A 12,181-nucleotide genomic window follows, 5' to 3' on the forward strand; every position below is an offset into this window, starting at 1 on the left:
GTCAGCCTGCTCTGCCCTTCGAGGAAGATGGGTCCTGACATGAGAGCAGCCTAGAATGTCCCCAGCTGCGGCCATGGACTGTGAGCTCAGACTGACAGGGACTCGGAGGTCACACAGGCTCCTGTGCTAAACAGGAGTAGACATGAGTCCCAGGTTAGGTCATTGTAGTAAACAGTAATTGCATTTATGGATCTTCTTCTAGTCTGAAAGCAACTCTGCCCTAATCCAGCCTTCTAGTTCTGTTCTCAACTCTGACACCATCTCCCAAGACAATATATTTTTTAAAAACTGGGCCAGGAGTTGGCTGAGCAACATCTCACATCTCACAAGTGTGAAACCCTGGTTTCAATATGGAAAACTATGAGGAGGGGGGAGGAGGAGAGGGAGGGGGAGGGGAGGAAGGAGAGAAGGAGGGGGATGGGGAGCAGAGGGCGAGCAAAGAGTGGGGATGGGGAGGAAGGGGTGGAGGCGGGAGGGGGAGAAGGAAGGGGAGGAGGTGTGGAGGAAGTCAGGGAGGGGGAGGAGGGGGAGGAGGAGGGAGGGAGAGAGAAGGGGGAAGGGGAGGGGAAGAGATGGGGAGGAGGAGGGGAGGGGAGGGGAACAAAGTGGAGGAGAAGGGGAGGAGGGGAGAGGAGCGTGAAGAGGAGGAGGAGCGAGCGGGAGGAGAGGAGAGCGGGAGACACAGAGGCAGGTGCAGAGAGCAGCCCCGGGGCACAGCTACCCTTACCCTTGCCCTGCTGGGACTGCAGTCAGCCCTCTGGTTATCTCCTGATAAGTCGGGCACCTCTGATCTCATTCTCCCTTCCCCTGAAACCCTGACAGCCCAACCCTCCAAAGCCCCCAGGTGCCCCTCAGCCCTCACCCTGACGGTACCCAGTGGGCCTGGGAACCAGCATCTCATCAGTCTCAGAGTCTCGGTGTGGGATCTGCCCACTGGGCCACACACCCTGGCCACTCCCATGCCCCCCATGACAGGTGGCTGCCAGAGAAGACAGGGCAGCAGGGCCCGCTCGGCTGGCACCCCCCCGGGGCAAGTCCCCGCCTGTGAGCAGTGCCACCCTCCCTCCCTTCCCTGGGACCCCTACCCTTCTGCTTTTATATTATCCACAGCACTGCAAGAAGGAGGAGGAAGAGGAGGAGGAGGAGGAGGGAGACTCTTGTCTTCTTGGAGATCACCAACCCCATACTAGATGTGCTCTCTCTCCTCCTCCTCTCCCTCCTTTGTCCTCTTACTCCTCCTTTCTCCCTTTCTGTCCCTCTCCCTTTACCTCTCCTCCTCCTCCCCTCTCTCTCTCTCCCTTTCTCTCTCCTCCTTCTCTCTCCCTCGATATCTCTTCGTCCTCCTCTCTCCCTTTTCTCTCTCTCCCTTTCTCTCCTCTCTCCCTCCCTATCTCTACTTCTCTTCCTCCTCCTCTCTCTCTATCTCTCTATCTCTATCTCTCTCTCTCTCTCTCTCTCTCTCTCTCCCCGTCTTTCTCCCTCTCCCCCCCATCCCCCAGGCCTTGTACAGGCTGGAAACTCTGACTCTGCACAGAGACTCATCCAAGCACAACCCCCTGCCCCGACAGGAAGTAAGGGAGGGAGGAGTGAAAACTCATGCTGGGGCCAGGGACGGCTCAGTGAATGGGCCACACACCTTACCAGGCACCAGGCCGTAGGTTCAAGCCCCTGCACCACCACCTGGGAGCACCATGGACAGCACCAAGGGTGCTTCATGTAAGGTGGGGCTGTACTGTGGTGTCTCTCCTCTCTCTCTGCCTCCCTTCTCTTTCCGGCACACGATGGAAACAGCAATTACTAGCAGCAGACACTCTCAATGGAAAAAAGAGAGGGGCAGCATCTCCCCCAAGAAACACTGACCAAGACCAGGGTTCCACGGGGAAGCGGGTCCACACACCCAGCCCCACGTGCAGAGAGAGCCGCCCACTCCCCAGGCTCAGCCCCACGCCCACCAGCCCGGCAGACGCTGCTAAACGGTTTCCAATTAATTAGCTGATTGCAGGCTAGAACAGAAGGGGATTCAGGAGAGCGCTGTTGACCTTTAAGAATAATTAATATCATCAGGCAAGCAGACCCATCCAAGGAAAATAATGAGGAACAATTTAATATTCCAGGCAAAGCTGGGGCTGGGGTGGCAGATGGGCTCCGAGGAGGCAGCAGCCCACTCCCCCTCCCGCGCCTCCGGCCTGCCCACCTCCCTGCCCCCCACCCCCGCCCCGTGGGCCCAGGCTGGCTGATGCAGGCTGCCATCCAGTGCAGAGGCCAAGAAGGAAGGAGAGGAGACAGTGACAGACCCAACACAAGGAGTCATTTCCCCTTCACCTTCCAGGTGGGTGTCTAGAACCTTCTGTCTGGCCAGTGTGCCGCCAGCTCCAGCGCCCGGTGAGGACACCCAGGAGGTCAGGATGCCCAGCCCCCTGGCTTTGATGTCATGCTCTGATTTCCAAAGCTGGCCCTGCACTGTCTGGTTCTTATTGGGGTGGCTCTGGTTTGCCACGTGGCAGGTGTTTTGGGGGTGCAGTGGCACCTTGTCACCGCTGCCAAGAGACCTTTGCGCTGAGCCTGCCGCTGGGTGGCAGCTACAGTACAGGTGGGCACGCCAGGGCCGGCTCTGCCCCCCTCCACTGCCTTGCATGTCTGCTACAGGCCGTCTCTCTCTCCTCCGACCCTGCGCTCGCGACCGATCCCTGCTCCCTTGTGCCCACACCACCCCAAGCTCCCCAGCACCAGGCTCTGGGGCATCCTATGTCCCAACTGCAGGGACCCCAGGACATGGTGGGTTAGGGGCTCAAATTCCCCGAACAGAATCCCCGGAGCTGAGGTGCTGAGTCACACAGGGCCAGTTTTGATGGACTGAGAAGCCTCTGTCCTGCTGCCCCAGGGGCCAGGCCCTCCTCTGGGGTGGGGGCTCTTCCCTGCTGGCACTGGTTCCTCCCAGCCTCTCTGGCCCAGGCCATCCTCACAGGTGAAGAGGTGGCTTCACCCTGCCCTCCTGGCTGGCATTCCCCTGACCCCAGGCACAAAGCCTTTCTCTAGGGGCCTGGGGTCCACCGAGTGTCCTCTGGCCTGTGGGCCCTGCCGCACGCCCCTTTTCCAGTGGGGTGTGTGCTTCCATCTGCTGGGATCAGGCCTCAGGGTGTGGCAGGCTGGGTTCACAGTTCTGGTCTGAACTCCCAGCCCTGTGGTGCCTCTGGCCTGGGCCAAGCTAAGACCCTGACACCTTCCTGAAGGTTCTGAGTCCTTCTAGCAACCCTGAGAAGTTCCCCCCCCTTCCTCCCCTGGGAATCCCTAAGCAGCATCCAAAGACCATGGCTCCCCACCCCAGGGTCACCCAGACACAGCAGTCTGGGGCTCTCAGCACGTGGAGACCAAGGAGGCGCCAGCCCACCCGTGGGTGCCAAGCTCAAGGAGCCAGGGGTGTTATGCATCCACCCAGTGAGCCTGGAGCTTCTGCCCACAGAGTCCAGCCCCGGACGTCCCTCCATCCCGTCCCGCTCACCCTCCCAGGGGACCATCTGGATGACAGTTTCACAGGCATTGATCTGGGATCCAGAGATGTGAGCAGACGTCTAAACACAGGGCCACTCAGCGGCACCCCAGCCTTCCTGGGGCTCAGGGCAGCCTCTGCTCCCCCCGTCCTCCTGATGCACCGGCCTGAAATGTCACACCCATCAGGCCAGGCATGGGAGCAGGAGGTGAGCAGATGGCTTCCTTCACAGAAAATCTGAGCACTGCAGGAATCCACCCATCTGAAAGGTGGGCTCGCAGCCCAGGACCTGGACTTCCCTCACAGCCTCGAACCCTGGGCTGGTTCCATGAGATGGTCGGCCTGGCCACAGCCCCCACCCATGCAGGCCAGGAGGCCGCAGGAAGCGCCCTTGTTCCACAGTGTAGAAGGGACAGGACAGAGGTGTATGCCAGGTGCTGCAGAAAGCCTGGAGGATGCTGGCCAGACCCAGGACTCCTGGTGCCCCACATGTCCCACCATGTCCCACGTAGCCCCCAGGAGCCCCCTCTTCACTCAGCCCCCCCCCACCAGCTGGTTCTGACCAGCATCCCAGCTCGAGGACCAACCCCCATGGCCTGCCTCCCCACGTGAGAGTCTCACGTCACTCCCCCTCCACTTCTGCTCCAAAGATAGCTCACCCCACAGTACAGGAACTCAAGGCCCTAAGTCCGAACCCCAGCAACACATGGGAGTCTCGTGAACAGCATGGAGTCTCAAGGGTAGTGAAACCATGCCATGGAGTCTCTCCTCTGTCTCGCTCCTCCTCCTCCTCCTCCTCCTCCTCCTCTCTCTCTCTCTCTCTCTCTCTCTCTATCTCTATCTCTATCTCTATCTCGCTCTCACATAAAAGAGTGAGAAAAGAAGTAGCCTGGAAAAATTACCACAGTCATGGGTCCTCTGGAACAGACCTAAAATAGACTCCCCAGCTTCTTTCCACTTCAATATCTCTAATTTCATCTGCTCTATTCCTACCTTCTGGTTCTTTTATACTAAACAAATTGTTCTGCTTTCTATCTTTCTGCCTTTCAGACACCAAGTTGCTGATGCTATCATGATGTCATCCTGACCTCCCTGAGCAGACGACCTCACCAATGTGTCCTGGAGCCTCCCCTCCCCAGAGCCCTGCCCCACTAGGGAAAGACAGAAACAGGCTGGGGGTGTGGATCCACCTGCCAACACCTATGTTCAGTGGGGAAGCAATGACAGAAGCCAGACCTTCCGCCTTCTGCACCCCATAAAGAATCTTGGTCCATGCTTCCGGAGGGATAAAGAATAGGAAGCTTCCAATGGAGGGGACGGGACATGAACTCTGGTGGTGGGGACTGTGTGGAATTGTGCCGCTCTTATCTTAAAAAAAAAAAAAAACTGAATTCTATCTTGGGGGCTGGGCAGTGGTGCACTTGGATACGTGTGCAAATCACCAAGCTCAAGCACCCAGGTTTGAGTCCCTGCTCCCCACCTGTCTGAGGACTGTTATGAGCGGTGAAGCAGGTCTACAGGTGTCTCTTTGTCTCCCTCCCTATCTCTCTATTTTCTCATCCTCTCTCAATTTCTCTCTGTCCTAGCTAATAAAAATTAGAAAGAGAATAGGGGGGAGGAGAAAAATGGCTTCCAGGATGATGGATCACACTGCTGGCACCAATCCCTAGTGATGACCCTAGTGGCAGAAAAAGAAGAAGAAGAAGAAGAAGAAGAAGAAGAAGAAGAAAATGAATTCTATTATGGTATGTGGGAGATAGCTCAGCGGGTAGAGTATATGCCTTTGCCATGCACAAAGCCCTGGGTTCTGTCCCTGAAGCCATAAAGGACACCGGGCTGGCTCCATGGATGGTCAGACAGTGCTGTGGTGTCTCTGTGTCCACCTCCCCCCTGTCTCTCCACGGGGAGACAGGACTTAAAGTAGGGCTGGGAGACTGGGAGGCAGCTGTGCACACACCCCAGCAGCCCGTGGGGAGAGAAGATGGGGCCCCAGGAGGAGCCTGGATGGTGGTCTCTCTGCTCAGCACCTAAGCCAGCATGGGAAGGGGGTGTGTCCCCAGAGAAAGAACCAGCTCAAAAGACATGAGATTAAATATCCCAGGACTAGGGTGGCCCCACATCAGTTGGGAGTGGACCCCAGTTACAGAGACCCACCCCCACACCCCGAAACAAGGCAGTGCCTCTTCTCAAGCCCTCCTGAGACAACAAGGCCCCTCCCCAGGACTGTGGGGGATGGCTGGGCGGTCTCCCCAAGCCAGCTTTTTCACTCTATATCCTTAGAGAGGGAGAGACACCGAGTGAGAGTGGGGAGGCCCCACAGCATCACCACTGGTCTCTCCATCCCCCTCAGAACCCTGACACCCCAGCCCCAGAGCCGGTGCTGTCACAGACCCAATTTACGGATGGCCACAGCGTCTCGAATCCTCACAGGGAAGCTTTCTCCTCCAAGTCCTAAGAGCCAGGGAGGTGGGAAAGGCCAGCTACCTTCCTTCTGATGAGCACACGTTCCTCAGTGGACAGGAGCCAATGCTCACCCCACACAGCTCACAAGGACAGGCAGCACCACAGGAGGTGACATGAGGTGACCTGTCCCTCCTGAGCAGAAAGGAGGACCCCGGAGCCCCAGTCTGCAGCCTGCTTCGTGGCAGACGGCTCGACCTGGATGTGGGTTCCTGGCACCGGGAAGCATCGCGGTGGCCAGGGATACCCAGGGCTAGGCAAAAAAGCAAGATGAACAGCCTGGCTCCAGCCCAGGAGCTAGTGACTTCACATCTCTGTGCAAGGTGTGTTTCAGGGGGGCAAAGGGGAGCGACACATCTAGCCAGCACTCTTAAAGAATGGGGGCTGGCAGGGTGCACCTGGCTAAGCCACACAATAGTAAGCACAAATATCCAAGCAACGATCCGGGTTCGAGCCCCTGGCTTGCCACCTGCAGGGGGAAGCTTCACAGATGATGAAGCAGGTCTGCAGGTGTCCCTCTCTCTACCTCTCTATCTGCCCTCATCCATTCTCCATTTCTCTCTGTCCTATCCAATAAAATGAGGGGAAAAATGGCCACCAGAAGCAGTGGATTCTTAGTGCCAGCACCGAGAGCCCCAGAGATAACCCTGGAGACAGACAGACAGACAGACAGACAGAGAGAGAGCATGAGAGCGCCACCAAGCCAGGCTGGTCAATGAGTGCTGGAGGAGTGGCACTGTAGTGACCATCCAGCTGGCCGCAGACTGGTGAATGCTCGCAAAGGACAGAAATAGCTGTGGGAGGAGAGAGCGCCCCGCCCGGAAGGAGCTGCCTGCCGGGAAGTGGCCGAGGGGTAGGGTGTGGGCAAGGCCCTTGGTGAGGGCGGGCCAGCGTGGCCAAGAGGATGGGCCGGCTCAAGGTCAAGGGCAGGTCTGCTGGGCTCACCTCAAGACCCCCACAGAGCAGGAGGCCTCCTCATCTCAGCCCACAACCCACCTCAGACACAACCACCGGGAGCCACCCCGCCCAATTAGAGGGCCAGCCGCCCACGGGGAGGGAGCTCCGTGGCCAGAGGCTTCTGTCGAGGACATTTCAGGAGGAAACCGCACACCAGTGAAATCAACACCGGCTCTTCTGGTGCGTCCGGCAGGTCCTGGCCAGGCCCCCACTACAGAGCCAGGGGAAGCCCAGCACGGGCAAGGGGGCAGCAGGGAGTGGAAGGGGGGAGTCTCGGTCCCCTGAGCAGTGCCCGCCCCCCAACCCCCATGCACTACTTCCAGAGTGGGAGAGGGGACAGCTGAGCACAGGGCTGGCTGGCTTGTTACAAACAGCTCTGGAATTCCCTCCTTCAGTAGCCCAAGAATTTGGGTGCATAGTCCCAGAGGGGGAGAAATGTTAACAGGGCTCTGAACTCCAACTCCATCAGGACCCAGTGAGAGAAAAGGCAGAGAAGGACATTCAGGAGTGGATATAGGTGTGACGTAGAAAGGAACAGAAGGAGCCGGGGCCGGGCGGTGGCGCACCCGGTTGAGCGCACGTGTTACGGGGCACAAGGACCCAGGTCAGAGGCCCCGGACCCCACCCGCAGGGGGAAAGCTTCACAAGCAGTGAAGCAGGGCTGCAGCTGTCTCTCTGTCTCTCTCCCTATCACCCCCTTCCCTCTCCATTTCTGATTGTCTCTATCCAACAAATAAATAAAGATAAAAAAATTTAAAAAAAAAAAAAGGAAGAGAAGGAGCCGGGCGATAGCGCAGCGGGTTAAGCAGACGGGGCGCGAAGTGCAGGGACCGGCGTAAGGATCCCGGTTCGAGCCCCCGGCTCCCCACCTGCAGGGGAGTCGCTTCATAAGTGGTGAAGCAGGGCAGCAGGTGTCTGTCTGTCTCTCTCCTCTCTGTCTTCCCCTCCTCTCTCCATTTCTCTCTGTCCTAACAACGAAGACATCAATAACAACAACAATAACTATAACAACAAGGGCAACAAAAGGGAAAATGAATAAATAAATATATTTTTTTAAAAAAAAGAAAGGCAGAGAAGGAGGCCAGGTGGTAGTGCACTGGTTAAGAGCACATGTTACAGTGCGCAAGGACACAGGTTCAAGTCCCCGGTCCCCACCTGCAGGGGGAAAGCTTCACGAGTGGTGAAGCAGGGCTGCAGGTGTCTCTCTGTCTCTCTCCCTCTCTCTCTCCCCCTCTCTTCTCAATTTCTGTCTCTATCCAATAATAAAATAAATAAAAATATGTTTAAAAAAGAAAGGAAGAGAAGACAGGACCACAGAAAAATAGGCAAATATATACAAATATAGACAGACAGATGTAGAGATAATAGTCAGCCCGCATCTGTGATCTGGGAAGAACCACTGCAGTTTCCAGTGCAGGGAATAGGGACACAGAGCTCTGGTGGTGGGAACGGCGTGGGAATCTTATAGTTTTGTACAACCATATTAAATCACTGATAAAGTAACATTAAGAAAATAACAACCAAGGCAGCTCTGACGGGTGGCCAGGGAGACAGTTCAGCACAGCAGGTAGAGTACATAGCTTCAGGTGCGAGGTGCAGAGTGGTGGAGCGGCACTCTGCTCTCTCTCATAGAAACTACGTAAACAGAACACCCACGGAGCACTCACTACGAGCTTGGGGGACTCTCAGAGGCCAGGCCCCACCAGGGAAAGAAACGTCCCCACCCACTCCCCTGCTCCCTCCTCTCTCCACCTCCCTTTCCAGCGCTTTCTGGCAGCTCCCAGGGTCCACCGAGGTGCCCAGCCTGCCTGCTACCTGCTGGTCAGGCCACTCCAGCCCATGTGACCAAACCCAGAGTCGCCTGTCAGGGCCGCCACCCACTCCTCCTCCTCCCAACACAGCTACACCCCACCAGCCCCCAGGATGCACCTGCCCCTAGGAAGGGGCCAGTGGTGTCCCCTACAGCCACTGTCCCCAGGAAGGGTGACCAGACAGTAAGTGGTGTGTGTGCTCCACCAAGGCGATGAATGTCCGTGGCTGGCCAAGCCTGGGGTTCCACCCACCCATCACACTTGCAGTCAGAGTAATGGACACCCAGCACCCCAGGGAACAGGAGCCAGGCAGGAGGCCCACCACCACCCCCAGGACCTGTGTGTACTGTCCACATCCAGTGACCTCAACACGGGGACCTTCACATGGAGCCAGAGCCACGTTACACGGGCAGCTGGGGCCACGCTCCTCCTCAAGCCCACGACAGACACACACAGCACACAGCACACACACAGCACACAGCACACAGCACACACTCAGACACACACTCAGCACACAGCACACATTCAGATACACAGACACACACAACACACAGCACACAACATACACTCAGACACACAGCACACACTCAGACACACAGCACACAACATACACTCAGACACACACTCAGCACACAGCACACATTCAGAAACACAGACACACACAACACACAGCAGACAACATATACTCAGACACACAGCACACAGACACACAGCACACAGACACACAACACTAAGGCCCACAATACACACTCAGACACACACAACACACATTCAGATACACATAGAACACAACATACACTCAGACACACACCGCACACAACACACACTCAGATATACACAGCACACACTCAGACACACACCATACATACTACACATACCACACACATACACACGTACACAGGCCACCACACACCGCACACAGACATAGAAATACCACATGCAGGCACACAGACAATCACATGCTCACATACATACAGGCACCATCATACACACCATAACCACACACTCCCTCACACATACACCCTCCATTGGCCTCAGCTGGGTGGCTGGTTCCTGAGGGGCCCTGAGGACGGCAGCTTGTGCAGGAAGGGGAGGAGCAGGCTCAGGTCCAGGGTGGGGTCCCCACCACACACCCACCGCACACCCAGCGGCCCCCGGCCCACTCACATGTAGCGCAGGTGGGGGTTCTTGGCAAAGGCCCTGGGCTGGATGCTCCGTAGTCCTGAGTTCTTAATGGTCCTGGAGGGATGGAGGGAGAGAGGGAGGGACAGAGAGAGAGGTGTGAACAGCACTTCCAGGCAAGATGCTCTGTGCTGGGCTCCGTGGACAGGAGGCCCCACTGCCGCCCCCCTGGGTGTGTGTCCATCCTCCCCACGGACATCAGGGGTCAGGTGCCCAGGGGTCACTGAGCCCCCCCACCCCACTCACAGCTTCTGGAGGCCGGTGTAGAGCTCCATGTCCACGGCGTTGAGTGTGTGCAGGCCGCGCCAGTTCTCTATGTGTCTGCACGGAAAGCGGCGGTCAGTCCAGGACTCCATCTCCAGCTGCCCACCCGCCACAGCCTGCAACCCCTCCCCCACTGGCACCCCCACCACCTTCTCTCCGGCCCTCAAAGACTCTGCTCTTCCAAGGTGTGACACCCACTCTCGGAGCTGGAAGATAGCTCACTGGGGAGAGCACATGCCTCACGGCCTCAGGAGGCCCTGGGTTCCAGCCTGGGCACCACATGGGAGAACCATGGACAGCCCTGGGGAGGCTCCATGAGCCCCCAACCCTCACCTGCAGGGGGAAAGCTTCACAAGCGGTGAAGCAGGTCTGCAGGTACCTCCTCTCTCTCTCTCTCTCTCTTTCTCCCCTTCCCCTCTCAATTTCTCTCTGTCCTATCAAATAAAAAATGAAAAGAAGAAAAAAGGAAAAATGGCCACTGGGCATGATGGACTGGTAGTGTTGGCACTGAGCCCCAGAAATAGCCCTGGTGGTAGGGGGAAAAAAGAAGGAGAAGGAGAAGGAAAGAGAGAAAGAGAAAGAAAGAAAGAAAGAAAGAAAGAAAGAAAGAAAGAAAGAAAGAAAGGAAGGAAGAAAGAAAGAAGGAAAGAAAGAAAGAAAGAAAGAAAGGAAGGAAGGAAGAAAGAAAGAAAGAAAGAAAGAAAGAAAGAAAGAAAGAAAGGAAGAAAGAAAAAGGGATAAAGAAAGAAAGGGAGGGAGGGAGGGAAGGAAGGGTGGGTGGGTGCTGGAGAAATAGGTCCCCAGGTGGGTTCAAGCCCCGGCACCACATAGGCAAGTACAATAGCATCAGAAAAAGCTGGAGTAGCATGGGGGGGTCTCTCCTTCTCTCTTTTCTTAATTTTTTTTGTTCTCTTTATTTATTTATTGGATAGAGACAGCCAGAAACCAAGAGGGAAAGGAGTGAGAGAGAGTGAGAGAGACAGAGAGAGACTTGCCGCTTCACCACTTGTGAAGCTTTCCCCCTGAAGGTGGGGACTGGGGGGCTCGAACCCGGGTCCTTGTGCATTGTAACGTGTACTCAACCAGGTGCACCACCACCCAGCTCCCTCTCTCCATCTCTCTGTCCGAATCGAAAAGGGGCCCACATGTGAGGCTCTGGCCCTACAGATAACTGAGTAGACAAACAGACAGGTAAATAACCAGACAGAGAACCCACCCTCCCTGTCCACTCCCCCCTCCATGCCTGTTCCCTCCCTGTAGACAGACAGGTCATCCACAAAGCCCCCAGACAAGATATGGCTGCTCAAAGGAGGGGTGGCGATGGGTGGGGAGCCCAGGACCTGCACCCTGACGCCCCATGTGGGAACCACGGTCCAATCCAGCCAGAGCCAAGAGCATCACATAGTGTTGGAGCCGCCTCACAGGGCAGCAGGTGGCCAAGTCACACGGAGACCCCACAGTGTCATCACCAGGTGACACTGCCCCATCCCAGCCTGGCCTGGGCGGCCAGGGTCCCCCACAGCTCTGAACAGGAGCTGCGACTCCGTTCACCATGAGTGCCTGTCCTCCAAGGCCAGGCCTACCGAGACCCTCTTCTAGAATCTCCTCCCTGGAGACCCTCCTGCCTGAAGACAAAAGCCCTGGGCCCGGCCAGCCGCCCCAGTTCATCCAGCAGTGATTAATCCATCTTCCTGGTGTATTTATGCTACACAGCATGGATGCCAGGTCACCAAAGCCCTTACCAGTGACACCACAGTCAGCACCCACATGCCCAGAGACTCACTGTCCTGGCAGTGGGCCAGCTGAGTGGGTCCTCTCTGGACAATGCTTTTTCTATGATTATTATTTTATTTGGGGATTAATGGTTTACAGTCAAGAGTAAACACAATTGTTGGTCCATGTGTAAAATTTCTCGATTTTCTGCAAAACATTCTCACCCCTAACCTAGGTCCTCCTCCACCTTCCTGCACCAGGACTGGAAAGCTCCCCACCCCCACCCCAGGTCCTTTACTTTGGTGCA

At 56.5% G+C, this 12,181-nt stretch overlaps 1 protein-coding gene across 10 annotated transcripts in view; it reads right to left on the reverse strand.

Moving 5' to 3' along the window:
* NTRK3 (neurotrophic receptor tyrosine kinase 3) overlaps positions 1 to 12,181 on the reverse strand; it is a 239,695-nt gene that overhangs the window by 192,053 nt on the left and 35,461 nt on the right. For all 10 annotated transcript variants that reach the window (XM_060179408.1, XM_060179401.1, XM_060179399.1 and 7 more), the window contains exons 3-4: positions 10,144 to 10,218; positions 9,883 to 9,954 (exon numbers count right to left, since the gene is read on the reverse strand). In XM_060179408.1, coding sequence (XP_060035391.1) covers positions 9,883 to 9,954; positions 10,144 to 10,218 — 147 coding nt within the window. The remainder of the gene's footprint in view (positions 1 to 9,882; positions 9,955 to 10,143; positions 10,219 to 12,181) is intronic.

This window comes from Erinaceus europaeus, chromosome 20 (genome assembly GCF_950295315.1).
Source record: "Erinaceus europaeus chromosome 20, mEriEur2.1, whole genome shotgun sequence".
NCBI lineage: Eukaryota > Metazoa > Chordata > Mammalia > Eulipotyphla > Erinaceidae > Erinaceus > Erinaceus europaeus.